At 52.3% G+C, this 27,177-nt stretch overlaps 1 protein-coding gene across 3 annotated transcripts; it reads right to left on the bottom strand.

Annotated features, from left to right (window-relative positions):
• Positions 1 to 558: 558 nt before the first annotated feature.
• Positions 559 to 21,761, bottom strand: CABP1 (calcium binding protein 1). Of its 3 annotated transcripts, XM_059408593.1 has the most exons (7): positions 13,671 to 13,916; positions 8,686 to 8,865; positions 5,932 to 5,962; positions 5,501 to 5,644; positions 4,383 to 4,492; positions 3,999 to 4,146; positions 559 to 1,010 (listed from the first exon to the last, which is right to left on the bottom strand). In XM_059408593.1, exons 1-7 carry the CDS (start codon positions 13,713 to 13,715, stop codon positions 985 to 987), a joined length of 684 nt encoding a protein of 227 aa, XP_059264576.1. In that variant the 5' UTR covers positions 13,716 to 13,916; the 3' UTR covers positions 559 to 984. The 3 variants fall into 3 exon arrangements, with proteins under 3 accessions (XP_059264576.1, XP_059264575.1, XP_059264577.1); XM_059408592.1 differs by lacking the exons at positions 8,686 to 8,865; positions 13,671 to 13,916 and adding an exon at positions 20,973 to 21,761; XM_059408594.1 differs by lacking the exons at positions 8,686 to 8,865; positions 13,671 to 13,916 and adding an exon at positions 19,575 to 19,634.
• Positions 21,762 to 27,177: the final 5,416 nt, after the last annotated feature.

Below are 27,177 nucleotides of genomic sequence, written 5' to 3'. Positions count from 1 at the left end.
ACAGCAAATAAACCCAGGGACTAACCACTCTGCTCTCCTGCGCCCCACTCTGCCAAGCCAGGGGGAGCTGTTAGGACATCTGTTTCACACACACCCGGGATTTCCTCTGTGGCAAACACTTTGTCATGGTGTCATGGCTTCCTCTGCTGACCACCCCAGAGGACGCCAGGCCTCCTTTTTAGAGCCAACCACAGGTCCCTGCATTTTTCCCTCAGAAAAGCATCACAATTTGACCCACGTATTGAAGTACTTCGTGTCTGTCTTCCCGCCAGGAAGACAGGAAGTGGGCAGACCCTGCTGGATGCTCACCCGGGATCTATTCTCCTTTTCTTAGAGAGCCTGACTTTGCTTGGGGCAGCTGGGTACCCAGGCTCCCCTCCAGTTAGAGAGGTACGGAGGCTCTGGCTTCGGAGATGACAGTGGGTCCCTAACAGTGCTCAGTAAATGCACATTGAATGCAGGACTACAGGCCGGCTCTGGGCTCAGAGTTGGCACTCAGGAAATACACATCGTCTGACCAGACCCAAGAAGCAAAAGACCCCCACAGCTGCCCTTGCCTTGGAAATACTTTTATTGGTTCTGAGAGAACAGGGCTGTGGCGAGCTGGGACGGGCACAGAGCGAAGGAGGGCGGCGAAAGGCTTTGCCCCGGGGCGGACATGCTGTGTGGGGGCTGCTGGCGGGCTCCCTGGCCCGCCCCGCCAGCAGCGGCTGGGTCCATGGCACTTGGCACCCGGCGTCACCTCTGCTGGCTTGGCACAGTGGCCTCCTCAGCGGCGGGCGCCCCCCGTTTCCAGTTGCAGGAATTGTGAGTCTTTCACAGTGCGGAGGGGTGGGGGTCCGGGGTGGGCACCTCCCCGGGGTGCAGGCAGGCCCCGTCCGCCAGTCCATCCTGGGCTCTCGGCGGCTGCGGCGGAGTGAGGCACGCTCCGGCTCCTCTTCTCCCACCGGGGAGCTTGGCAGTCCTGGAGGGGCCCTTGCGGCCTCAGCGGGACATCATCCGGACAAACTCTGCGAAGGCACAGGACCAGGTGGGGAGAAAATAGCAGAGTCAGGCCCAGCTCAGGCTGCCCCTTCCAAGTCTTCTCGGGATCTGAGCCCCCCAACCATCACCACTGCCCCGCTGGGCCCCTCCAGCCATTCGGCTTCTTCCAATCCATCTTGTGCACAGCAGCTGGCGGGGGCCTGTCTTATCTACCTGGCCCCTCTGAAACCTCTCAGGGCTCCCTGTGGGAAAATGTCCAATATCCTGTTGCTGGCCTCAAGGCCCTCCATGCTGTGGCCCCAGCTGATGTCTCTCTCTCACAGTTCATTCTCCCCCCCAACCCCCCACCCCTGCCCCGCGCTCCAACCACACTGATCTCCCTGTCAGGGCAGCTGGCACACTCACTCTCCCTCTGCCTCTCAGCTTGCCTACAACCTGTCTCTTCTCTCTCCTTTTCCTTTTAACTAGACTTGATTATTTGGAACAGTTTTAGGTTCCCGGCAAAATGATGCAGAAAGTACAGAGTTCCCATTCACAGGGGGCATGCCCCACCCATGCACAGCCTCCCCTACCATCACCACCCCGCACCAGAGAGGGACATGTGTTACAATCAATGAACTGACACGGATGTGTCATTACCCAGAGACCACAGTAACACTCAGCTTCCCCCTCAATGCTGTCCATTCTGTGGTCTGGGGCAAATGCCTAAGGATGCGTATCCACCACTACAGGGTCCTACAGAACGGCCTCACAGCCCTAAAACTCCTCTGTGCTCCACCAGCTCAGCCCTCCCTCCCCCTAAACCCCTGGCAACCACTGATCTTTTCATCGTCTATAGTTTTGTCTTTTCGAGAATGTCATACAGTTGGAATCACGCACGATGTAGCCCTTTCAGATTGGCTTCTTTCACTTAGTGATATGCACTTAAGATTTCTCTGTGTCTTTTCGTGGTTTGATAGCTCATTTCTTTTTAGTGTGGATAATACTCCATTGTCACAGTTTATTATCCACTCACCAGCTGAAGGACACCTTGGTTACTTCCAGGTTTTGGCAACTGTAAATAAAGCTGCTATAAACATCCATGTGCAGGTTTCCGTGTGGACATAAGTTTCAGTTCATTTGGGTGAATATCCCTTCCTTCTTTTTCACCTGGTTGGTCCTACTCATCCCTTAGGGTTCTACTGATTTATAGCCCCCTCCAGGAAGCCTTCCTTAATTCCCCCACCAGTTTAGCACAGATGCCGCCTCTGTGCCCCACAGCTTGCTGTATTTCCCCCAAAACAGCATGCACTATACTGTTGGCTTCTGTTTTCCTTGCTGGTCTTGGGCTCCTCAAGGCGGATCTCGGCATATGGTAGGTATACGATACAAGCTAGAAGAATAAACGGGGGATGCTGGGCTTGTACGGAAGGGCCATTGTCTGGGGGGGGGGCACTACCATGACACAGGGTGACCTGGAATTTTCAGATCTGGTGGCAGCAAAGCCTCCTTTCCATGTAGCCACACTGTCTTCGAACTTGGAATCTACCTGCTCCTCAAGAAAGACAGCCCAACTTTTGTGTTCTGGATACACTCACACTCCAGTGCATGCTTATCTTGACTTTCTGCTCAGAATGCCAGTTCCTGGAGTAGAGAGTCAATGTTTTACCATATTTTTGCCCTGCATCCCATAGTTGTCCTGAATGGCATCACGCAGTGTGACATAGGTGGTGGTTGAGATTCCAGGCCTGGCATAAGATCCAGCTCTGCGTCTTAATAGTGAGGCAATCTCAAGCAAGTCGTATGACTTCTCTGAGCCTTAGAGTCCTCCTCTGCATCATGAGGCAATAAGAGTGCATCCAGAGAGTTGTTGTGAGAATAAAACAGGATAATATATGGAAGTGTACTTAGTACAGTGACTGGTACATAACATGTATACAATAAATGATAGCTACTGGGGTTATTACTGACTTATTTAAAAAAAAAAAAACACTTTTACTGAGCATTAACTACGGCCAGGTACTGAATTATAAGGAAATACAGAGATCAGAGATAAAATGTTCTTCTCCAGAAGTTCTGTCAAGAGGAGCTAGCACTTGAGGGACAGTGTGAAGAACGAGAGAGAGCCTGAGGTGTTATAAAAGCCCAGGAAAGAGGAATTCAGCCTAGAACCAGTGATGAAGTTCCAGAGGAAGACCCACTGCTGAGTCTTGAGGGGTTAAGAGAATTTAGTCCCGGCGAAGAACAGAATAAAAACATCCTGACCAAAAGGATAGAGCATCCAAACGAGAGCTTGGCAGGATCATGGACCACAAGTACTGGGGTTTGGCTTTAAGGTGGAGAGTGAGTGAAGAAACAGCAGGATCTGTGACTGGGGAGGTGAGCTGTGGCCAATCTCAGGGGGCCTGAGTGTCAGACTAAGGAAAGGGGTGTTCCGAAAGTAGCGTGGATGGAGGGAGGAGTATGTGGACAGATAATGCGTAGAGATGGATGGGGTCAGTAGACACAGGATGGATGGATGGATCGATCGATTGCTTGATCGATGAGAAGATGGATGTAGATGGGGAAATGACTACAGACAAATCAACAGAAGTGTGGGTAGAGGCATAGATGGATGGAGATACACGAACGTATGAACAGAGACGCAGAAGTATAGATGTATGGACAGACAGTACATGGGTGACTGGATACCCGGAACAATGTGCAGAAGAATGAACAGATGCATAGATAGATCTATAAATGCATGAATAAACAGTAGTATGGATAACTGTTTAGAGACAGATGAGTGGATAGACACCTAGACACACAAAGAGATGGATGAATGAACATATGGAGAGAGAGATTTGGCAAGATGGACAAATGGATGGGGGTAGGAATGAATGGGAAGGTGGATTACAGGGATTCGTGGATGGAGGAGTAAGAGAATGGAAGGGTAGGAGCATGGACAGTTGGAATCATGATGGATACACAGCTGGGAGTCTCCATGGATCATCACTACTGCTTTGGCTTCTCTTCCACATTCAAGCCCCACCTACCTTCAAAGTCTACTCGTCCATCCCCATTGAGGTCCACGTCTCGGATAATTTCCTCTATGTCTCGGTGTCCCACCTGATGACCCAGGAGTTTCCTCATGGCCTCTCGCAACTCACTGGTGCTTATCTCTCCATCACCATTGGTATCAAACTAGAGAGGGCAGAGAGGAGAGAGGAAGAGCTACAACGTGGGGAATGTAGCATCGGATCCCAATGTTGGGCTCCTTTTCCAGCCTCGTTGTCCCCCCTTCCCCCAAAGACCCTTCTCTGTCCAAGCTCCTTCCCCTAGAATGCGATCCAGGGCTTGGATTTCCCTTGAAGTAACCATGCTGGGGTCGGAATTCTAACAACCCCTGCACCCCTGCCTGTCCAGTGTCCATTACTCACCTCTCGGAAAGCATCTCGCAGTTCCTTCACTCCAATCATATCTGCTGTTTCTGCCAGGAGTTTAGGTCCCATTAATTCTACGAAGTCATCAAAATCCACATGGCCACCCACTAGAGACAGAGGAAAGGGCTAGGTTATCCATCCAACCACTCCCCATGTCTAGGCAATGGAAGGCACTGTGAACCCCTCCTTGACCTATCTAGTGCCAAGTCCAGGGTACAACCAAAGGCCAAATGAGGACAGAGAGGTGACGATGGACAGGTGGTCTGTCAAAGAATGGCTCAGGGGAGTGGCCAGGGTTAGGCCAAGGAAACCAGCCAGGAGGTGGACAGAAGTAGATACAGATGAAAGAAACAAACACTTTTGTTTGTTTGGGGTAGAGAGATGGGCAAAGAATTTCAGAGACAGAAAGCCAAAGACACACAAACAGAAAGGCAGAGAAAGAAGTTAGGAGCACCTGGCTCACTTGTCCCAAGCTTTACTCTTGTTGTGCCAATGGAAAGTCAACTCCAAGACCCCCCAGCAGGTAGGAGTGCTGGAGAACTGACTCCCCTCCTCCCCCACCCAAAACATCTTTCAGCCAATGACTTAATACCTGGCTGGGGAGGTGAGGGCCCTAAGTTCAGGGCGCACACGCTGCACGGACTCCGGGAGCTGCCTAGTAAATGAGACTCAGCACTCTCCGTGCTAGCTGGCTTGAAAGACCACTCCCTGTGGCCTCCATCTCTTCATGGTCTCACCTCCCTGCTCCCTCCTGACGCTTCCCTTCACCTTCACATAAACTGCTCACACTCAAACCCTTGCTTCTGGGAGAACCCACACTGAGACAGAGAGCAATATAGGAGAATAATAGAGGAATAATATGCCTCTGCTTAACAATCCCCATGTGCCGCCCACGTGTGGGACTGTTTGGCAGATATTCCCTCACAGACTTCCTGTGCTCCTCTCATTTTACAGTTTACACCAGAGAAAAGAGGCTCAGAGAGGCTAAGTGGTTTGCCCCAGCTCACAGAGCCCAGAAGAGATGGGCCCAGAACCGAGCTAAGGGGCCGTGTGACTGCAGAGGATGGGGGTGGTGGGAACGGGAAGGGAAGGAGGTGCACCGGGGAAGGACTCACGGTTCATGTTGATCTGCTGGGACAGCTCGATGAGCTCCATCTCGGTGGGCATGTAGCCCATGGTCCGCATGCAGTTGCCCAGGTCCCGACAGTTGATGTAGCCGTCCTTGTCCTTGTCAAATTCTCGGAAGGCCTCTCGGAGCTCTGAGGAAAAGAATAAAAATGGGCATGGTTGAATGAAAGAAGAAAGGTGGGATCCCACAGAGCCTACGGGCAGAGGTGGCCTGAGTGCCCACCGGCCAGGACAGCCAGACCCTGGAGCCGCTGGGACTGCCCTGCTCTGACCCCTGGCCCCGTAGAGAATGCCCAGCCCTGGATCAGGCCATGTCCCCAGGAGGCCAAGATGTCTCTGCCTCTCTTCCCAGCAATCTCCCTTCCCTCACCTTTCTGGACTGCTGAGCAACCCTTTCGCCTTAGGGGCTGGGTCTTACCTTCGATCTCCTCTGGCCGTAGTGATCTGTCCTGAAACAAAAGAACATGTTCTGTTAGCAGCTGTGAGGTGCCTGGACATCACAAAATGCCCAACCTGGGGACCATCCAAGCGACACCAACCACCGGGTGGGGAGAGTGCCTGGACCATGTCTTTGAGGGAGAAAGGTACAGCCCCACATCTCCCACAGACACAGGAGATAACCAGGGACCCCAGAGCCCCATCTGTGTTGTGTCCCCATTCCAGACACAAGAATGTTGTCAGGGAACAGAGTTGGTCTGGAGGCAAAAACCTGTAAATAAAGCAGGGTGGGCGGGTTGTTGTGGTCACAAAAGAGGAAAAAGTCTGCAAGATAACGGGAGAAGGGCTGGAGGGACAGAAAGCTGGGACCAGACAGGATGCCCAAGAGGGAAGAAGAGGAGGAGGAGCCACGGGTGTGGAGGCAGAATTAGGGCTGTGCCCTGCTTCTTGGGCATGGCCCACCTTCTCCAACCTGACCCCCATCCTATACCTTGCCCCGTACTGGGACACAGCATAGGACCCTGGGGGCTGCCAGGGCTGGTGGCTGCCGCCGGGGTCCAAAGCACACATCTCCAGCTTTGAGCCGTGCCTAGGTCTCCTTGGGGACTCCAGGAAGCCCTGGGTCTAGGCATCCGAACAGATGGCAGAAAAGTCTCCAAAGAGCAGCCCGGAGGATGCCCCCGGGGTAGGCTCTGGCTGGTGAGATGCCAGCTACCCCAGGCCTTCCCAGGAGGCAGGCAGACTAGCACGAACTGCATGCCTACCAGCAGGACCTGTTCCATAGGCTCCAAAACTGGTGCCCAGGGCTCATCCGTCCCATGTATCACAGCTCTATGACTTTGGGTGGGAGGAACGTGGGGCAGGGTGTGCCCGGCTGAGGAAGCACATGCCAGCTGGGGGCACACCTATCGTGAACACAGACACGCAGGCGGGCCCCAGCATCTCAGCTGTGCCTGAGGCATCTCAGCTGTGCACACAGGCAGACCCTGACCCAACAGGGTCAAGGCAGGCAAGAGACAACTTCTGCCCACCCATTGTAAACTGGCCCCAGAGCAAGAGATGCCAGCTCCAGAAACTCTCAGATCTTCTAGAAAGGGGCCACTGAGGGACGCCTGGGTGGCTAGGTCAGTTAAGCGTCTGCCTTTGGCTCCGGTCATGATCCCAGGGTCCTGGGATCAAGTCCTACATGAGGCTCCTTGCTCAGTAGGGAGCCTGCTTCTCCCTCTGCCAGCTGCTCCCCCTGCTTGTTCTCTCCCTCTCTGGCAAGTAAATAAAAAATTTTTTAAAGGCAGGGGGTGCTGATGAGCAACATCTTGGGTGGCCAGAAAGGATGGTTTTTGCAATGCCCCATACTCCCAGCAAGGGAAGTGAGCACGTAGACCAGTGTATGTGCGCATACACCCTAGGACAAGTCATCAGACCTGAGTCCTTTCCCACCCTTCAAGCCTCAAGCCACCTCCCACTTCTCTAAGACCTGGCTCTGCAGGACTGGAGAAGAACAGGTGCTGCTGACCCCCACTGCAGCCCCCTCCCCTTCTTGCAGAGCCGGAGCCAGGGAGCAGGAAAGCATTGCTCCGTGTGCCTCTGGCAGAGCTGCTCCGGTGGAGCCCAGGCGGCTGGCCCTTGGATCGCCCACTCCCCTCGTGGAGCAGTGGGGGTATGTGCAGTAGAGCTGGGGATGCCCATCAGTGTGACAGGGAAACCATGAGCACCATTCCCAGGGGTCAGATGGGAAGAGAGCACACGCACACTTCTTTCTCCCCAACATCTGTAGTCTGGGAGAAGAGGTTGACCTCTAGAGTCAAACACAAGCTCAAAGTCCAGATCTGATACTTCCTAGCTGTGGGGCCTTGAGCAGGTCACTTGACCTCTGTGAGCCACAGTCTCCTCATCTGTAAAATAGGTTAATGCCAGTACCCATGTCACAGGGCCTTTGAGAGCATCTCATCCCCTGAGACAAGATATGTAAAGCGTTTCACATGTGGCATTCAGTAAGTAGAACCTGCAAATATTTGTGTCTGTAACAACATCATTATTACCCTCCTCCCTGTGACTTTTCAGACATCTAGAAGAGGCTGCACGGACATAGTAGCCACGTGTGGCTATTGAGATTAGAACCAGAAAGCAATGAAATGAACAATTCACTCAAATTGCAATAGCCACATTTCAAGTGCTCAATAGCCATGTGTACCTGGTGGCTACTGTATTGGGCAACACAGATCATAGACTGTTTCCCCCACTGTAGGATGGGCAGGCCTGTGTACTCAGTACTGCTGTTAAGAGAACAGGAAGCCTTGGAGTCAGACTCCCCAGAGTCAGACCACCCACTAATTGTTATCTTGATCATGTTTGCCTCTCCAACTCATTTTCCTCATCTGTAAAATGGGGATGATAATAGGACTTACCTCTCGGAGTTGCTCTGAATCTTACAAGAGGCGACGCAAAGCTCTTAGCACAGAGCCTCGCACAGTGTATGTGCTCAAAAAAACAAGCAAGCAAGAAAACAGAATGTCACCTGTTCATTACTTCTTGCCAGTGGACGTGGACTCACCACTGCTTTGCAACCATGGGTGGGAGATTTTGGGCGGGGGGGTCAGGTTCGCAAGTTGAGGGCTTAGGAACTATCCATGAGGGCACCCGCTTTGTTGCGGACAGAGCCCCTCTTCTTCCCAGCACCTCCTCATGCCCTCTGAAGCCAAGCTTGCTGCGGCTCCATGGGGGCCAACTTACGTACAGGCTGTCTGTTCTCAGCGAAGCCCTTGCGCAGGAAAATGCAGGCAGGGCCCAGCAGGTTGTGCATAACGGCGCAGTTCTGGGCCAGCATCAGGAGCGGTCCTGGGAGCTCACTGCTGGCTGCAAGCCCCTCCTCACTCGTCTGCACCACCTCGTAGCTGCTCTTCTCCTCCTGGCGCATCTTCAGCCAGCACCCAGCAAATACAAAAGAGAGGCAGGGGTCATCACCCTGTCTCACTGGCCCTCCTGGCCTCAGCGTGGCTCTGGGTCCTAGAAGGTGCTCTCCTCAGGAAGAGACCCTTGAGAGTCAAACAGTGGGGTTCAGAGAGCTCTCAGGATACACGGCAGGAGTCAAATCGGTTCAACAGATGGAGTCTCATCCTTGACTGCCACAGACGCTCCGGGGAGAGCTGGGGGGGGACACCCGCTGTGTGGCACATGGGCACACACATGCTCAGGACACACACACGCACAGGATCACACACTCACATGCACGTGGAAGCTTACAGAGAGAAGGAGGTGCAGGGGGGCTTCTGCTCCAGCCAATGGGAAGTGCTCACTCAGAGACTAATGAGTACCCGCCTTGGCCAAGATGCTCTTTTTTTTTTTTTTTTAAAGATTTTATTTATTTATTTGACAGAGAGAAATCACAAGTAGATGGAGAGGCAGACAGAGAGAGAGAGAGGGAAGCAGGCTCCCTGCTGCGCAGAGAGCCCGATGCGGGACTCGATCCCAGGACCCGGAGATCATGACCTGAGCCGAAGGCAGCGGCTTAACCCACTGAGCCACCCAGGCGCCCCCGGCCAAGATGCTCTTAAACAGATTTGCTGCCCTGCCCCCGCTGGACCCTACTGGAAGACAGTGAGGACAGTCCGAGCTGGGACCACGCAGAGCAGACTCACGCAGGCTGCTGGACTGAAAGGCGCCAACACAGGGGCCTCGCTGATGGAACCAAGCAGGCAGGGGAAGAGGGAAGCCTGGGGCAAAATGGAGGCTGTCAGTCCCCTCTGAAGGGGCAGCGCTATTTAACTCAGTCCAGTGTTTCCTTCTGATTTAAAGCACTGGCTGGGCCAGGCAAAGCCCATCTGTGGGTCACATTCTTCCCAGTTTGCAGCCTCAAGACTAGACACTGCCTGCCCCCAGCAGCTCTCCTTCTTCCCCCTCCCGTCTGTCTCTGGCTCTCCGCCCAGCTTGCCCGACCTCTAGAGGCTGAGGCAGGGGCCCTCTCTGCTTACCGAATATAGCTGTGCTCCCAGGCCCTGGTCCTCCCCTCCTCCTCTGTGATGGTTCCCATGCAGCTATAAAAAGTCAGCACTGCCCACAGACCGTCCCCTTAGGACAACTGCAGCAACCAGACACAACATTCTATTCCACGCTGGCCTCCCTAGGATGCCCAAGGCCCCCCAGCATCTAGGATAGGGCACTTTGCCTTCAGTCCTGAGCTCGGATACCTCCCTTCAGTGTGAAGACTTGGAGGCAAAACTTCCCAAGAAGAAACAGAGCAGCTAAATCTTGGAGGGCTGTCTTTGTCCTTGAACCCCAGGGCTGCAGACCCTACCCTTCCATCCTGCTGCCAGGATCCTCCAGCTCACAGAAGGTCATGCCCAGGAGAAGATCCTGTGACCGAGGGGGTACCCTGTCCTCCAAGGCTGAGAAGAAGAACCAGCTCCCTGCCAGCTTACCTCGTCCTCCCCCTCCTCTCGTCCCTCTCCTCCTCAAAGACCCACACTCTGGGGCTACAGACTAGACTCCCTTCCAGTTTCCCAAGCCTCTTTTAGGCCTAGAGAGGGAGGAGTAGTATCCTGGTTCAGACCCTAGGCGAAGGTCCTCAGTGCAAAGCCCGAGTTCGATGAATGCAATAAGGGTGGGTCTTCAGTGGTCTCAGAACCTGAGAGAGGTCAGAGAGACCAAGGGCCATTCTGGTTTGACGTCTAAAAGAGTTCAGAGCCTCGCTGACACTCGCACAGGCTTCCAGGACCCAGGCTAGAGTGAGGGCAGAACCAGAGAGACTTTCCCACCTGGGAGGCTGGCTAGGAGGAAGCCCGGGAGTAGAGCGGCTGGACCCCAAGAGGCAATCTCCCAAGATGTGTGTAGAGAATCAGCCTTTTTGCTTCTGGCTGAGTCTCGCACACTTGGCTCAGAGCGAACACAAGGCAGGAGGGAGGAGGCAGCAGGCAGCAAAGAACTCTGAAAGGCCACTTAGTACACTGGTTTGGTCTCCAACAGTCTTGGGGACAAATTCTGGCTCTGCCGCTTCCTTGCTATGTGACCTTGGACAGGTAACTTCACCTCTCTGTGTTCTAGTTTCCTTCTCTGCCCAGCGGGGAACAATGTGGCCACTTGCGGGATTCTTGTGAGAAATAAGTGAGCTACTGCATAGTGCCTGGAGCCTGGTTAGAGCTGAACACATGGAGTTGCCATGGGAATGACAATGACGGTGATGACGATGGTGGAGATGCAACATGAAAGATGCTGGGAGCCAGAAGGCATTTACTGCTGGCTCCAGAGGAAGTGGGAGAATATTTGCCAATCAGAGAAGAACTGAAAAGGGATGGAGAAGAACGTGTTCCCACGAAGGAGGCACCAGTGGTGGCTGGGGAATTTCCACTGCGTCTCTTGATCATAATACCGCCTGGCACCAAGTTGCCCGGGGAGGCTGCTGTTCTTCCCCGGCCAGTGATGGCACCCGACAGCCTGGTCCTGCACTGTACAAAGCCCACAGCAGGCCACCTCTCCCCGTTCCTGGCTCCCCGGTTACCACACTCAGAAGCCAAGTGGGCAGCAGCCCACAGGCTGACAGTGTCTCCTGGCACCAAGGGGACATCTCCCGAGTGTAGCATGGCAACAAGAGGGGTCAGCTGGCCTCATGACCCAACAGCTTTCTAACAATGCAAGCCGGCCAGGAGAAGGGAGGTCAGAGCTCTCGCTCCCCAAAGGTATTCAAGGACGGGTTAAATGAATAAGGGCTTGGCAAAGTGGGAGAGGAAATCACTGCGGTGAGTGGGAATCCAGACGACTTGTAAGGTCAGATGCAGGAATCTATGAAAAACACTTCTGACAGCAGGAAAGAGAGAGACAGCCCCTTAGGGAGGTTAAAATACAAATCAAATACCAGCTATGGATTCACACAGACTAGCATTTCAAAACTCTCAACTCCGCGTCCCCTGGACTGTGTGGCCTTAGGAAAGCTCCTTTCTGTATGAAATAGCCAAGAGAACTACTTGGTGGGAAAGAGCAAATGAGATCAGAGATGCTGGGTGTGTTGGAGCTGCCTGGAAGAAAGCAATTATTACTGTCACAAACAAACACAACATTGAGTGCAATGTGCTTTATTGTCTTCTACCTTATTCCACCGACTTAAACAAAACCTCTCCTATTTTGCCTTTTTCCCTCCACCCCTTCTCCGAACACCCAGAGTGGAAAAATTAGGATCATGATGTCGGTAACACTAGCTCCATTTACTGAGGACTCTGTTCCTGGCACTGTGCACAGCACTTTATTTGCTTCCACCCTCCCCCAAGAGGTAAATAATAGTATTTCCACCTGGTGGTTGGGGGAACTGAGGCCCAGAGAGGTCAAGTAACTTGCCCAAGGCCACACAGCTGGAAAGGAAGGATCTGAAAAGTGCGGTTCTTAAGCACTCTGTGGGGTACGGGAGAGATGGGCGGGGTGGGGCAAAGGGACGCTGCCTGTTCGAAGTTCACCTCTTTAAGCTCCGGACAGAACTCCGGGGAAACGCTTTCCCCCTGGTCCTCTAGACTAATTCGGGTCAGCTCCTGCTTCTCTGCAACAGCATGGAGGCCACCTGTGGTGCTAAAGTCTCCCCTAAGATGACAGATGATGTGGGTTGTATGCACAGAAGAAGCAGTCAACCCTCCGAAGGATCCAAGGGACCCGTGAAGATGAAAGAGAATTTGATGTGAGCGGCTTAGCTAAACGAGGAAGACGATGAGCAGAAAAGCCCGGAATGTCCTAAATTAAAAAGACTATCGAACCGACTCAGGAGGTGGTACAGGGTTAGGGGCAGAGATGCCATTAGTTAACTGATACCTTGGGTAAGTCACTTTACTCCAGTGGTAATCAAATTCCTTGACTGGAAAACAACAGAACTAGAGGAAAACATTGCTATCTTTCCTTCTTCCTTTAAATAATATCCATGAGTTTCTTCTCCAGCTTGACTACAGAGGGCTAGAAACACAGGCAGAGCCTACTTGAAGCAAAACCGGATAGATGTAAGCCGAGCTTTGCATAAAAAATGTTTTGAGGTGGTAATTTGCTTTCCAAGAGGAATTCTTGCAAAAGCATATTATCCTGGTGTATAAGCAATAATTCCACATCAAAAAGCGACTTACAGACACCTTTGCTCAACATCCTATTTCTCAGTGAAAACAATCCGGGGTTCTGAACCAGCCTGATCCTAGTTGAGATTCTCTGACCGGATTCAGGAATTACTGAAGGTAGCAGGACATATCCCAGTAGCAATGGGATCTACTTCAAGACCCACAAATCAGAAGGCTTAGAGACCACCACAGAGAAGACCAGAGACTTTCAAAGAGATGAATGACACCCGCCCCTGCCCCCCGCCCGCTGCTACCCTACAGTTGGGAAGGAGCGGCAGGGTCAAAAGCCCAGATCAACTGTCTTCCTTTCCAGCAGCCCCGAGGGGGTCCACCCACTCACATTCTATGGACCTGTGCTTGTCATCTTATGGCCCAGGAACTACCTGGTTTCTTTCCTAAATCGTGTGCTAATTTCCAAACACAGCCCCCATGTAGCTTTAAGTCCCAACTTAAGCTCAGAGCCTGAGACACAGAAAACCGGGGGGATTGGAGGGAATCTGGAGGTGGGAACAGGGACACAGCTCTCAACAAAACCCGTAAAAAGGATAGCAAGCTTCAGATGCCCATCCCCTCCGTCCCCAACTCTGGGACAGATGGCAAGATGCCCCCTTCCCCTGCCCCTGTCTTGGGAACTCCAGAAACATACCTTCCTTGAGAGATTTCTCAGTGGAGACTTGACACAGTTGCCCATCCTAAGCTGAGGCAGCCCCTCTCAGGATCCCCCGGTCCATGAAGGAGGCTCCTGGGGACTAAGAGACCTTAGTCCCTGTCACGGCCAACCCCAGCCTCTCTCTGCCTGCGCAGCTCTTCCTTCTGGCCCGTTCTGAGCCCTCTCTCTTGCGCGCGTGCTCTCTTACTCGTCTGCCTGCTCCTGCTCTCTGATTTTTTTTTTTTTTTTTGTGGATTGTGTGTGTGTTTGTGTGTCTGGGTTTAACTTTCTGGACACTTTCTTAAGGAGATGAAGGCAGGAGGGGAAGAGTGCAGGACACAGAGAGAATCGCCTGGGGAGCTGATGGCAGAGGGCAGCAAGCTGGGGGAAGGCTGCCGGATCATCTACATCAGATTAGAGCTCAGTCCTCTCTCTGGTTCATTTCCCTTCCCTCAGCCCCTCCTCTCCTGCTGCCAAATCTGCAGAGAGATTGGTTCAGGGAGGGGGGCCCAGAATGGCAGCTGCAGCTGGGAATGAGGCCAGCAGACCCAGAAGGGGAAGCAGGCTAGTTTGGGCCACCAAAGCCAGGTTGCCTTCCAGCTCCCAGCCTTGTGTGTGCATGCATACACACACACACACACACACACACACACACACACACACACACATTTGCACACAAACATGCATAAGCAAGCACTCAGGGACAAACACACATCCTAACTGCCCCCTGGCAATTGCAGCTGGATTGAGAGCAGGCAGTTCCAGTTGAGGGCCTGGAAGATCTTGTGACATCCCCATCACGCTCCATTTTTCACACTTGCTTCATCACTGAAATGGGATGAGGCTCCGGGGCTGGAAGAAGCACAAGCTGAGCCAACAGCGGCGAGCAGATCCTTCTGCTCCCTTTGCTACTCGGGGTCTCTCCAACCCAAGAGAAACCAAAAGATGGAGATGAGGGAGCCTGATGGAGGTAGTGCTGGTGTGACAGAGGGCTGCCAAGCTTCAAACAATCCTCTGCCTAATCCTGAGCGAGGATCTTTCAAGGCTTCCTTGGGCCGCAAAGCTGAGAGGCCGCCCTTTGCAAAGTGGTCTTCAAGGTCCTACGACTGGAACTTTTTAGGTGAGTGGCTCTTCTTCGTCCCTCTTGGTTCCAGGTCTCATGAGAACTCATCTTCAGCCTCAGGTGTCACACCCAAGACCTACAGCCAGAGCCAGATGACCCAAGAGCGGAGGTGTCCCTGTTTCCCGGCAGCCAGCTTCTCCCAGCAGGGGGCACCAGAGAGGACATGGGAAGCCGAACTCTCCCTGCCCTTGATGAAACAAACAGTCCCTGCACACAGCGCTGAAAGTGTTTTCACTACGGAGAGGCTGCTTTTCCACGGACTTTTTGTCCAGCTTCGGTGCCTGGTCAGAAGCCCCATTAGGGGAGTGGGTGGGCGCTGCCCAGAAGGTGCCACAGGCTCCCCGCTCCCAGAGAGCCGTGGGAGGAAGTCCCTGGATAGCTCTTGACGTCTGTGCTGTTGCTGACGATGGACCGGTTTCATCAGGGGAGTTACTCAGCAGCCTTGTTTGGACCAAACCTCCAGAGGAGGTGCGAGAAGGAGGGGCAGCCCCTGAGGACAGAGGGAGGAGCCTGGGGTGGTGTTGACGCCCAAAGGGCAGGAAAGACACTGGGGAGCTGAAACTGAAGAGTGAGCAGCTAACATAAGTGCCTTCTCCAAAGATGTGTTGCTCCACAAGGGAGCATGAACCAGACTCTCTGCGGGACCTGGGGGTCAGAGTCATTAGACTCAGGTGCGTGAGAAAGGACAGCAGGCCTGGGGTTGAATCCTGGCTCTGTCACCAGCTTCTGACTTCTCACATTCCAGAGCCTCTGTTTCCTTGCCTGGGAAAGGGGGTTTCCCCTTATCTTGCTTATAAAGCAAATGTGGGCATGTACCTGGCGCACGATAAATACTCATGAGTAATTCTTAAAATGGAAAATAGAACTATCATTTGTCCAGTTATATATGGGCCAGGCACTGTGCCTGGCTCTGGGAATGCTGTGGGGAGCAAGATAGGCATGGCCCCGGCTTTCAGGGGGCTTACACTCCAGCAGGCAGGCAAGAGCTGTTAGAGTTATGAATGCACTTACTGAATCACGTTTCAGGTAAATGCTATGAAGGCGGAAGGAAACACAAAACCTCCAAGAACGTGAGACAGAAGAATGTGACTTAGTCTGTAGGGGATCGGAAAAGACTTGGAGGTCAAGCCCAGGAAACCAGCCATCTGCAGACTCTTGACAAGCTGGGACTCACCAGGGACCCCAGAGGGAAGTCAGGTTAGGTTCCAGGTACAAACCCAATTCATATTAACTACCTGGGCAGACATATGTAAAAGCAGCACAGTGTCAAGCAGAGAGTCTCAGTGCCAGGGGCAGGTGACTCTGATATAATAGCTGCAGGTGAACTCTGGACAGGGGTGGTGGTTAGTGCTCTGGGTTATTCTAATCTGCAGCCAGTGTTGAGGACCACAGACACGGATGCTAAGAGCCTGCAATGCAGGGGTAGACAGACCTGGGTTCAAATCTTGCCCTGTTGTCTAGCAAGCTCTATGACCTTGAGGACTTGTGAATCTCTCTGTGCCTCAGTTTCTTTATTAAATGGGTACATTAATAACCCTTCCCTCCTAGGGATGTTGTGAGGAGTTAATGAGATAATACACACAAAAGGCTTGGGCACACTGCCAGCCACCTAGAAGGTGCCCCTTTCGGCCCAGCATTGATCTTACAGGGCCAGCTGCTCCCACCTCTCCATACTCAGCTGAACACCCACTCCGTCAGACCTGGTGACTCCTGCCCCCTGCAGGCCAGTCCCGATCACAGCACCCACTTGCCAACCTTGGAATATGCCTGTCCTTGGAAGCAGAAGACAGGAAACAGCAAAAACAGAACCCCAGGGAAAAGTCATGCACTTTGAATAAATCCCACCCTTCTTTTCAGGGAAGGATGCTGACCCCAGCTTGAGGCTGAAGGCAGCAAGGGACTCAGGGGTTCAAACTCAGAGCTTCCCTTAAACTGGGCAGGTCAGGCCGAGGTGGTCCTGAGTGACAGGGATAACTGGGATCTGGAAGAAACAGGTGGCTTGACCTTTAGCAGGCATTTTTAAAAAGGGCTGAATGGTAGTGGCTTCTCTAAGGAGCAAAGCACATCACATAGCCCCACCTTCCTGGCACTCATCAATGTGGCAGCAGCCCCTGGGCCTCCGGAAGGCTACACTTCGAGTTCTGGAATGGAATAATAGGATCAGAGGGATGAGAAGGATAAACCCGGTGCTGATTATTCCTGATTAGGAGGAAGGCTGGCCTCCAGCCCTGATCAGTTCTATCACCAGTCTTCAAACTTAGATGACGCCCAGGGTGAACACACTCAGGGAAAGCTGGGTCGTAACCTGAGAGGTGCTTTGTGGATGCTTCTGACAAATAGGAAACACTCTCAGGTGACTTCCCACCCAACTGGTTCTTTAGAGATCACAGTCGTGTCATTTACTTACTGTGTGGCCTTTAGACAAGCCACTTCCCCCCTCTTGATACTGTCTCCTCATCTCTAACGTGGAGGGTGAGAATGCCAACCTTCACGGGTGACTAAGAAGATACTAGGGCAATTGTTCAATGAGGTCTCGTCTGAGGTCTCAAGCACCCTTTTGGCTTCCCCCACACAGCCAGAGGCGAACGCAGCTGTCCTGGAGGACTCTGCAAGATTGATATCAACCCCAAGCTGACCTCTTTCCCCTTCCCCAGGCCCCAGGGGAAAGACAGTAGTAGGTGCTTCTCACCCAAGTAGGGAGAGACTTGGCAAGGAAAGAGTGAATAATATACACAGCCCTCATCCTAGGAACAAAGGCTTAGTATGATAGAATCTATTAGGACCAAACTCATGGTCTTTCTCCCTCATCTAAGCTGTAGGAATTAATACACCTCTGCAGACCAGAGGTTAGAGACACTTGTCATTCATTCACCTATTAGATACTGTGATCGTGTTATGTGCAAAGCAGCTTGGAAATTGGGCTAGTCTATTCAAGTTGGGAGAGATGTCTCTAGAGCTAGAAAAAGGTGAAGGATGGGACAGAGATGTGGGTTTTATACACATATGCCTCTTCTACAGGGGCTGTTTCTTCTCTAGTTTAGAGTAAGGAGCAGAAAAACTGCTCTTAAAATAGTTTTACAAGTCCCAACGCCAAGAGTTGCCCCAAATCATGCTTATTCTGAGTTAATGTCTGATACCACATCTCTCTAGGCTGCTAGGTGACATGTCCTTAGCTGGCCATGCAGAGGGTACTAGGGAAGGTCCCTCGTCATTCAGCTCCTTCCCTTAATGGCCTTTCTCGCCTGGCTCAGAGACAGCTTTCAAAGTAACTTACACAGGTCCATATTCAGTCACTCTATTAATAATGTGAATGAAGGCTGCCCTTTTTTCCAGAACCTACTGGACCCAGACCATTTGACATAGTTAATCTTGTGTGGCCCTCATCAATAGCTCTGCAAGGTAGTTTTTGTCGATCTCAATTCTGGATGAACAAACCCAGACCAGAAAGAGAGAGAGAGGGAAGAGGCCCAAGGTCACAGCAATGGGAAATGACAGCACTGGGATTGGAACCTACAACTCTACTTTCTCCCAAGCTACCATGTTACGACTTCAACTCAACACCACACCATCTGCCTGCAGGCAGTAAGGGTGCTCTGGAAGGTCACTGAAAGGATCTTAATTCCTGTTCCCCCTAATATGGGAGTCTATCTTGGTCCCTTCAGTGTCACTTTGAGTACTAACTCTCCCTGACCACATTACAAATGGAAAGAAGGAGGTCCTGGACAGCACTTGGTAGTTAATCAACAATAACAATGATGACAACAACAACAATAATAATAACGAATATCGATGGAGCCCTTGCTCTGGACCATGCACTGGCCAAAATCTGTATATACCTCCATTTCCCATTTAATTCCCCCAAAACCCAGTGAGGTACTATGATTTTCCCTATTTTGCAAATAAAGAAACAGAAGCTTAATGAGGTTAAGCAATTCACTTAAGATTTAAAAAAAAAAAAAAAAAAAAAAAGACCTTGGGAGACATGAGAAATAGACCTCTCCAGGACTACATTTTGCCTTAAACAGATTTCTATCTGATGTTTTCCGTATTCCTGATCCCTCCGTTCTCTTGGTCCTGGCCCAGTCTCTAAGGACAGAAATCTCAGCGCAGAGGAGGGAAGGAAAGACAAATTCCTCTCTGTCTCAGGAGACCAGAGACTCTGACCCAAAAGTCTCGGGCTCGGTTCTGTTGTCATTGCTGTTCAACCAGATGCCTTAGAGCTGTCAGCAGGAAGCCCAAACCCAACGTGCTGAGCTTTACAGAAAAAGTCTGCAGCTCCAGAGACCAGAGCTTCCAGAGGGAGGTGGTAAATATTTGATGGGACCTTCCAGCTCTTCCTGACTCAGGTGACCCTGGTGACATTTCAGAACACTGGACTGGAGGACAGTCTTCATTAATGACTAAGAAAGCAGAAGGAGGAAGAAAACCAGGTAGCTGAAATGCTCTGAGCTCACAAAGAGCCCAGGCAGGCAAATTCTGTTAAGACTGGAAAAAGAAAAGCTCTTTCTCTAGGAACGCAGTCATGTCAGCAACAAAATGAATAACCAGAAAGTGAGTGATTCTGTGCGAGTGACTCCCCCCTCACAAACTGCTAGACTATAAGCTCCCAATAGCCAGAAGCCCATCTGTCTTTTTCACTGGTGTCTCCCTCATGTCCCGCAAATGCCTGGGCAAAGTAGATGCCCCCAAATATCTGATACACGTTTGACCAGATGTTACCAATTCCACAACCCAGACCTGCTCCACAGACCCCCGCCCAGATACCTGATGCCTCCTACCTCATACATAAGCCACCTCCGTGAACTTCCAGCACGACACATCATTGCGCTAACGCCCAAAGCTCTACCTCCACATCTCTACTCTGGAGAACGGCTTCCAGCTAACTCTGCTAACGAGGGCTCCCCACAGGAACAAAGCCGCACACCACTGCCCTGTCACACCGCACAGCAGCCCCACACAACCCAAATCCATGTGCAGCTCCTTCATGTCAGACCTCAACCGGCCTCTGCCACCATGGAGTAGTATTTTGAAAAGGGATGTGCAGATCTGAAGCAGAACACACATGGCCTCCTTGGAATCCTGACCCTGCATGGCGAGCCAGGAGCCTCAAACGGCTACCCTACACTACATCCTAGCACAGAAATGCTCAGGGTCCCCTCTTCCTCCACACACCATGCAAACTCTGCCATCAGACCTCTGCATTACTGCCTTCTCGGCTGCCGCAGAACGGCCTCAATGCTGTGCCAATGAGTCTGAATTAATTATGGGCTCAGAACTAGAGGCAACCCTGGTTTTGCTCAGGAGTTCACAGGTTCCTTTCTGCAAACCTCCCTCGCCAGCAGCACACCCCAAAGTGGATTAGACCTGGATGAGAGGACAGAAGCTCAGCTTTCCGGGACCCTTGAGAGAAAGGCCTAGAGGAAAGAGAGTAGCCACTGGTGACCCCTTAATGACTTTTCTGACCCTAGAATGCATATCGACTAAGGTGAGGCTGTTATTATTCCACGTCCTGCGACCTGACACCTGCCCAACCGCCATCCTAGTGACATCCTGGGAGTGACAACCTCCTTAAAACACCCCCGAAGTACCGCTTTGAGCCACAGCTCTGTGTAGCCCTTCCTTGCCTACCCAGACCTCTCTCATTTCTCATATTTTTGAGTCTCCATCTAGCTCTCCTAACTTTTCCCAGATCTCTGGGACCACCACAGCCCATGACTAGTGTCCCCCATCCCCAAGCAAGGCTGCGTGCCCTGAGGTAGTCATTCTTATGCCCCAGACTCCAAACCCCTTGCTCCTTTGGGTCGCTCACTGGCAGTCTTGACAGGAGACCAAATAAGTGGATTTGGCGCCACCTGCTCCGAGCGCTCCTGCTGACCCCTGCAAGTCTCCGGACGGTTTGCGGCGGTCGTTCCCTTCCAAGACTGGCCTGTTCTGACGGATGGAGGGCGGCGAGACGCTGGTGCCTCGCCCAGAAGAGGCCGGGAGCGTGGACAGCGCACAGGGTGCTGAATCAGGCACGGGGGAGGAGGAGTGCCGGCCAGGGCGCAGGGCTGCGGAACGACTACAGGGAGCGTGACCGGGGGCCGCGGGCAGCGGGAGGAGGGCTGTGGGCGCGCAGCCGTGCCAGGGTCCCGAGCGCCTTTCCCGGGAGCGCGGGCGGGAGGCGCGGCCCTTACCTGGCCGAAGGCGGAGCTGAGCATGGGGCGCAGCTGGTGGAGGAACGGGTCTGCCTCGGACGCGGCAGCTGGAGCGGAGTCTCCGCGACCCGGGGCTCGCAGCGAGCCCCGGAGGCCAAGCGCCGGGGACAGCCCCCGTTCCTCCCCATCCCGCCCGCGGGCCGGCGGCAGCGGCGACGGCGGCGAAGGTCGGGACGCCGCGGCCGGCAGCGCCTCCCGGGGCCTGCAGTGCGCCTGGGGGAGCCCGCGCCTGCTCTCCCGCGCGCCCTCCTCTCGCGGTGCGGGCCGGCACAGGGGCCTCCGCGAACTGGGGTCCCCGGACGGCGGCGGCGTGCCCGGGCCCGTGCCGGGCAGCCGGCGGCCAGGCAGCCCTGGCTCTCGGGCAGGGCCGTGGCGGGGAACCCGGCTGCCCCCGCTCGCCGCCTTCAGCAGCGACGTCTTGGACTCGCTTTTGGCGATGTGCGAGCTCATCGCGGCGGGGCCCGCGCTCGCATGGCCCGGCGGGGGCGGCGCGGTGCGGCGCGGCGCGGGGCCCCCCGCGGGCAGAGAGCGGGGCGCCCGGCGGGAGCCAAGCCCGAGGACGCGCTGGAGGCGGGCGCCGTCCCCCGGCCGCTTAAATGCGGCCCCGTCGCCACCGCCCATGTGACAGCGCAGCCTCTACGCCCGGAGCCCCGAGCTTCCCGGCGGCTGGCGGTGCGGATCTGGGGGGGCCGCCGGCTGTCCCCGGAGAGCCCACCCACGGCTCCTCGGCGGCCCAGGTACCGCTGCGCCCCGCCCCTTTCCCCGCCCCTTGCTCGAGGAGCCCCGCTTCCGGGCGGCCCCTGGCGGCGGAGGGGGCACTGCGGCGCCGCGCCGGGAGCGCTAGGGAAGGGGCTTGGCAAATGGCCCCAAAGATGCCCGGACCTTGGTGGCCGGCAGTGCCCCTTAACACGCCGGAGAGACTCCCACAGTGACCCGGTGCCGCCGGAATCTCCAGAAATGCGGGCGGGTGCACTCCCCAGGGGGTACAAGTTGGCCAGGAGGAGGTGCGGTAAACTGGCGACCTAAGGAGGAGGAAGGCACTCTATGACCGCACTACGTGAAGACACAGGAGCCAGGATGGCGTGGAAGGACACTGCTGGAAGGAGTGTCTAGGGAGTACTTCACCCACTCCACACCGTGGAGTGCGACCAGGATGACCCTGGTACAACAGCCAGAGAATTCTGTTTTCAAAACAGAAGAGAAGCCAGGTGGCATCTGTATAACCTGGACTTTGCAGGGCCTGGTGATCACCGAGTTTCAGGTAGGACCCATTTGCTGCCCCTCCAGCTGTTGTCCCCCCACCCCTGCGCACCCCACCTCCTCCTCCTTCTAGATGTTAGAAAAATCCCTGCTCTCAGTGAGTAGCCCGGGAGCCACACAGGCCTCAGATCCTAGCTCTGCCACTTACCATCTTGGTAAGTGTCATCAACCTCTCTGAACCTTGTTTTTCTCTTCTCTTAGATGCAGGTAACAACCCTAACTAACTCCTTGGTAACATCCAATGACACCATGCATGTAAAGGGCCCTGGATAAGGACTTGAAACAGAGTACACAGGGAGCTGGTTAGTTCCCTTCCCTCTGCACCTCATGAGGCCCCATCTGCCACTCTTGTCTAGTAATGGGATACTTGAGATTTGACCGGGGGTGGGGGGGGGTGTTGAATGGGGTGTGAACCTCCCAGGCTCTCCCTGTTCTGGTCTCTGGTCCTGATGCCATCCATGCATGAGAATCGGGCAAATGTGGTCACCGCTTGGCCTCAAAAGGACTGATGGACAGATTACCAATATGCTACACTTTGACCGTGCCAAGGGTGGCCACTGCTTGTTTCTTTTATATCTCCATATGCAAGGAATTAAGAACAACAAACAAAATGGGCCAGAAAAGCAACTGCCAGAGACCAAAGTGAACAAGAGAAGTGTGGCAAATCTTTCCCAGCTCACCCAGAACGGACGGAACTGCAGAATCAAAGCCACCTGGGTTTCTGAGGCACACACTAAGGCAGGCTGGGGTGCAGCAGCCGAGAAACCCCACTGCAACATCCGCTGCAGTATGAAGGCTGTAGAGGGCCCACCCTCTCAGAGTTTGGGGTCAATGTCTTACCTGTTCCAGCCCTCAGAATAATAATCTGGGTTCAGTCAGCAAGTGTACATTCTGTATAAATCACAGGAAAGAAAATACCTTATCAGATTCCCTCAGGAGCTGATTGGAGGCCAAGTCTTTGGAATAACAACTCTTGGTTGTCTTTAGAAATTCCCTCAGTATTCTTTTTTTTTTTTTTTAAGATATTATTTATTTATTTGACAGACAGAGATTACAAGTAGGCAGAGAAGCAGGCAGAGAGAGAGGAGGAAGCAGACTCCCTGCCAAGCAGAGAGCCCGATGTGGGGCTTGATCCTAGGACCCTGGGATCATGACCTGAGCCGAAGGCAGAGGCTTTAACCCTTTGAGCCACCCAGGCGCCCCTCTTCTTTTTTTTTTTTAAGATTTTATTAATTATTTATTTGACAGAGAGAGACACAATGAGGGACGGAACTTAGGCAGGGGGAGTGAGAGAGGGAGAAGCAGGTACCCCGCTGAGCCCAGAGCCCAGTGTGGGGCTTGATCCCAGGACCCTGGGATCTCAACCTAAGCACAAGGCAGATGCTTAATGACTGAGCCACTCAGGCGCCCCCCACTCAAGTATTCTTTTAAAAAAAAAAAAAGATTTTATTTATTTGATAGACAGATCACAAGAAGGCAGAGAGGCAGGCAGAGAGAGAGGTGGAAGCAGGCTCCCCACTAAACAGAGAGCCCGATGCGGGACTCGATCCCAGGATCCTGGGATCATGACCTGAGCCGAACGCAGAGGCTTTAACCCACTGAGCCACCCAGGCACCGCCCCCTCAAGTATTCTTGACCTCTGTCACCAAGCAATTTTTGAAAATGTGATAAACCCAGTTGCATCACCTATGATATTAAATAAAAGCAATCAAGCTAATGCTCGTAGAACAAATGGATGAAACACTTGCACTCAGATCCTGGATCATCCTGGATATATGCCAAGATTCCATTTCATTTGTAAAATGGGCTAATTTGTTCATTCACTTAAGGATTTCTAGAACCAGGCACCACGTTAGTCACCTGGGACAGAAAGATTCATCCATTCATTCAACGAACACTTGAGTGCCTGTCATTTGCCAGGCACTGTTCTAGGTACCACAGACATGGTCAGAGAGTCTCTCTCTTCATTGACAAATGAACAACTACATAAATGCGTGGGAAATCAATGGTGACAAACTGGTGGCATTTAGTGCCATAAAGAGAAATAAAGCAGGTAAGATAGGAGGGTGTAATGCAGGGTGATTAAGGAGGATTTCCCTGGGGACGGGACATCTGAGCAGGGACAACAGCGGGGTAATCAACAAGCCATGCATGCATCCAGGGGAAGAGCTTTCCTGGCAGAGGGGAGATGGTTCCTAAGCCCCAAGGAGAAAACAGCTTGGCATCGTCAAGGAGAAGCAAAGAGACAAATGGGGCTGGAGTGAGCAAGGGGGCGAGTGGTACAGATGAAATCAGAGGGGAAGCAGAGGCCAGACAGCCGGCAGCTTTGGGTTTTTTCTAAGTGTGAAGGAAAGCTGCTAGCAGGTTTGTGGTAGAGGAGGGGCATATGGTTGTTTACCTTGTTAAGAGATCACTGGCTGTTTTGCAGCGCGTCCTCTGTTGGACAGCAGTGTGGCAACGTGGATCCGGTCAGGTGCTGTCACATGGAACAGGTGGGACAGGATGGAGGCTTAACTAGAACGACTGGTAGGGGAGGTGGTAGAAAGTGGTCAGATTCGGGAGATTTTTAAAGAATGACAGTGAGATTCAGTCCCTGCTCTCAAGGAATTCACAGAAAAATCAAAAAAGGATGAAAGCCACTGTAATGTAATGGGAGACAGGCAATAAGGGAATGCCAAGCTGGGTATGAGAGCACCAAAACAGAACCTTTAGGGGAGCTGGGGAAGGCGTTGGAGAGGGTGACATTTGAGCTGTGTCTGGAGAAGTGAAATTCCACCAGGTGAATAAGGAAGGTAAAAGGAAGGTCATTCCAGGCAGAGGGAACAGCTTCAGTGAAGGTCTGGGAACATGGGCCTCCACGGTGTGTTTGGGAATCATTTGGGGACTGAGGGTGGGGGTGGGTGTTGAGGGCAGTGGACAAGGGCTGGAAGACTAGCCTGGAAAGGTGCTTGGAACTAAACCGCGAAGGAATTTGAATGTGACATTCAGGTGTGTGTCCTTTATTCTATCAAAAATAGAGTCTTTGAAGGTTTTGCAAGTATATACAGGACACAGGCAGAACTGTGTTCTGATGCATCATGGAGTGGACTAGAAGGACCTGAGCGAATTAGCATTGTCTTCACAAAAATGAGTGAGTGCCCCCACCGCCACGTGCCCTGTGAGCATCAGGAAGAGAGCCGTAGATAAATGGCCATTGTGCCTTTCTTTATGCATTTTAAGTCTGGCTGGGGAGGTAATAAGGACTAAATGTAGCGGCAGGGTCAGATTCAGGAAATGTTTTAGAAAGTATTTCCCTGTCTTTAGAAAAGACAGGGAAAGTTCTGGGGGCGCCTGGGTGGCTCAGTGGGTTGGACCTCTGCCTTCAGCTCAGGTCATGATCTCAGGGTCCTGGGATGGAGCCCACATCGGGCTCTCTGCTCAGCTGGGAGCCTGCTTCCCCCTCTCTCTGCCTGCCTTTCTGCCTACTTGTGATCTCTCTGTCTCTCTCTCTGTTAAATAAATAAATAAAATATTTAAAAAAAAAAAAAAAAGACAGGGAAAGTTCTGGATGTGGAAAAGGAGAACAGCCTGCCTTTCTGATTGTGAGATACAATGGGAATACAATTACGGCAAAGTATCCTGTCTCAGAGAAATAGTTTTTAAATAACCCATATGGGTTATATACACCTTTAGTGCTTCAAGAACCTTTTCACATAAAACGTCTCACTTGCCCTTAAGTGTTATACAAATGGTAATGATTAAATAATTATATGTTGTAATATTATTTGACTGCATAAACCTTGGTCAAAGCGATGCAAAAGAAAAGCTGTGTTTGGAACACTAGAAAGACATCCCGGCATACGAGGGCGGTTAATTCGAGAAGATGGGTCTGAGACTGTGGCAGCCGTGTAGAGGGCACAGTGTGTTTAGCTGTCTGCATGTCTTATTTCTAAAAGAGGCCATTCAGAAGGAGTAAGGCAGGGTAAAGGCAAAATTCTGAAAAATGTACATGGGTCTCTGCTTTAATACGTCCCGCCCTGATAATGTCACGTCCCTGTAGCAAACTCCTCTCAAAAAAACTGTGCTTCCCTGACCAGGACTGTGTGTCATATTCAGAGTCCAGAAAAGGTTGTGGAGCGTTTGCACAGTGGTGTCTGAATTAATTCTCCGTGACGTTTCTTGTCTAGCTCGTTCCTTTTGGCTGTTGTCAGAATCAAATTCCGCACTTAATCTCTCCCTTGTTTTCAGATGACAAAATCGCTGTTAGGTTTCAGAAAGCTGGGATTACAAAATGTTCTTATGGCTTTAAGTCCTCTGTGGTGATTGGGGAACTCAGGAAAGGATTGGATGAGAATTTTTTGTTGTTGTTTTTCACAGAGAAGGGGCAGCCGGTGGACTGAATAGGGGATTCCTTTCCAGAAATCTGCCTTTGGACCCAAATGTTCATCACTTAAGAGGATTCCAAGACTTTTAAAATAAAATGAAAAGGGATGTGGGTTACAGGAATATATGCATATGTCAAAACTGAACTATACAAGTAAGACTGTACATCTCACCATGTATAAATCAAACTCAATAAAAAGATAAGGGGCGCCTGGGTGGCTCAGTCATTGAGTGTCTGCCTTCAGCTCAGGTCATGATCTCAGGGTCCTGGGATCGAGCCCCACATCAGGCTCCCTGTTCAGCAGGAAGCCTACTTCTCCCACTCCCCCTGCTTGTGTTCCTGCTCTTGCTGTGTCTCTCTCTGTCACATAAATAAATAAAATCTTAAAAATAAATAAAAAATCAATAACAAATCAATAAAAAGTTCAATCAAACAAGCAAGAATAGAGCAAAAATCACTAATACTGCCAAGTAGAACCAACTACTGGACTGTTGGAGGGATGTCAATTACGATATTCAAAATCGTAGCAACTGAACTCCGTTGGTTAAGAGCCTCTGACAG

This window comes from Mustela nigripes, chromosome 8 (genome assembly GCF_022355385.1).
Source record: "Mustela nigripes isolate SB6536 chromosome 8, MUSNIG.SB6536, whole genome shotgun sequence".
NCBI lineage: Eukaryota > Metazoa > Chordata > Mammalia > Carnivora > Mustelidae > Mustela > Mustela nigripes.
This window is presented reverse-complemented; position numbering and strand designations above follow the sequence as displayed.

Bases quoted from the DNA above. Each gene is read 5' to 3' on its own strand.
- CABP1 (XM_059408592.1), bottom strand. From the start codon at position 21,614: ATGGGCGGTGGCGACGGGGCCGCATTTAAGCGGCCGGGGGACGGCGCC. The intron at 5,963-20,972 runs GTAAGGGCCGCG...CTTTTGTTTCAG, and splicing joins TCAGCTCCGCCTTCGGCCAG to GACAGATCACTACGGCCAGA. The intron at 4,493-5,500 runs GTGAGTCCTTCC...CTCTGTCTCTAG, and splicing joins CCAGCAGATCAACATGAACC to TGGGTGGCCATGTGGATTTT.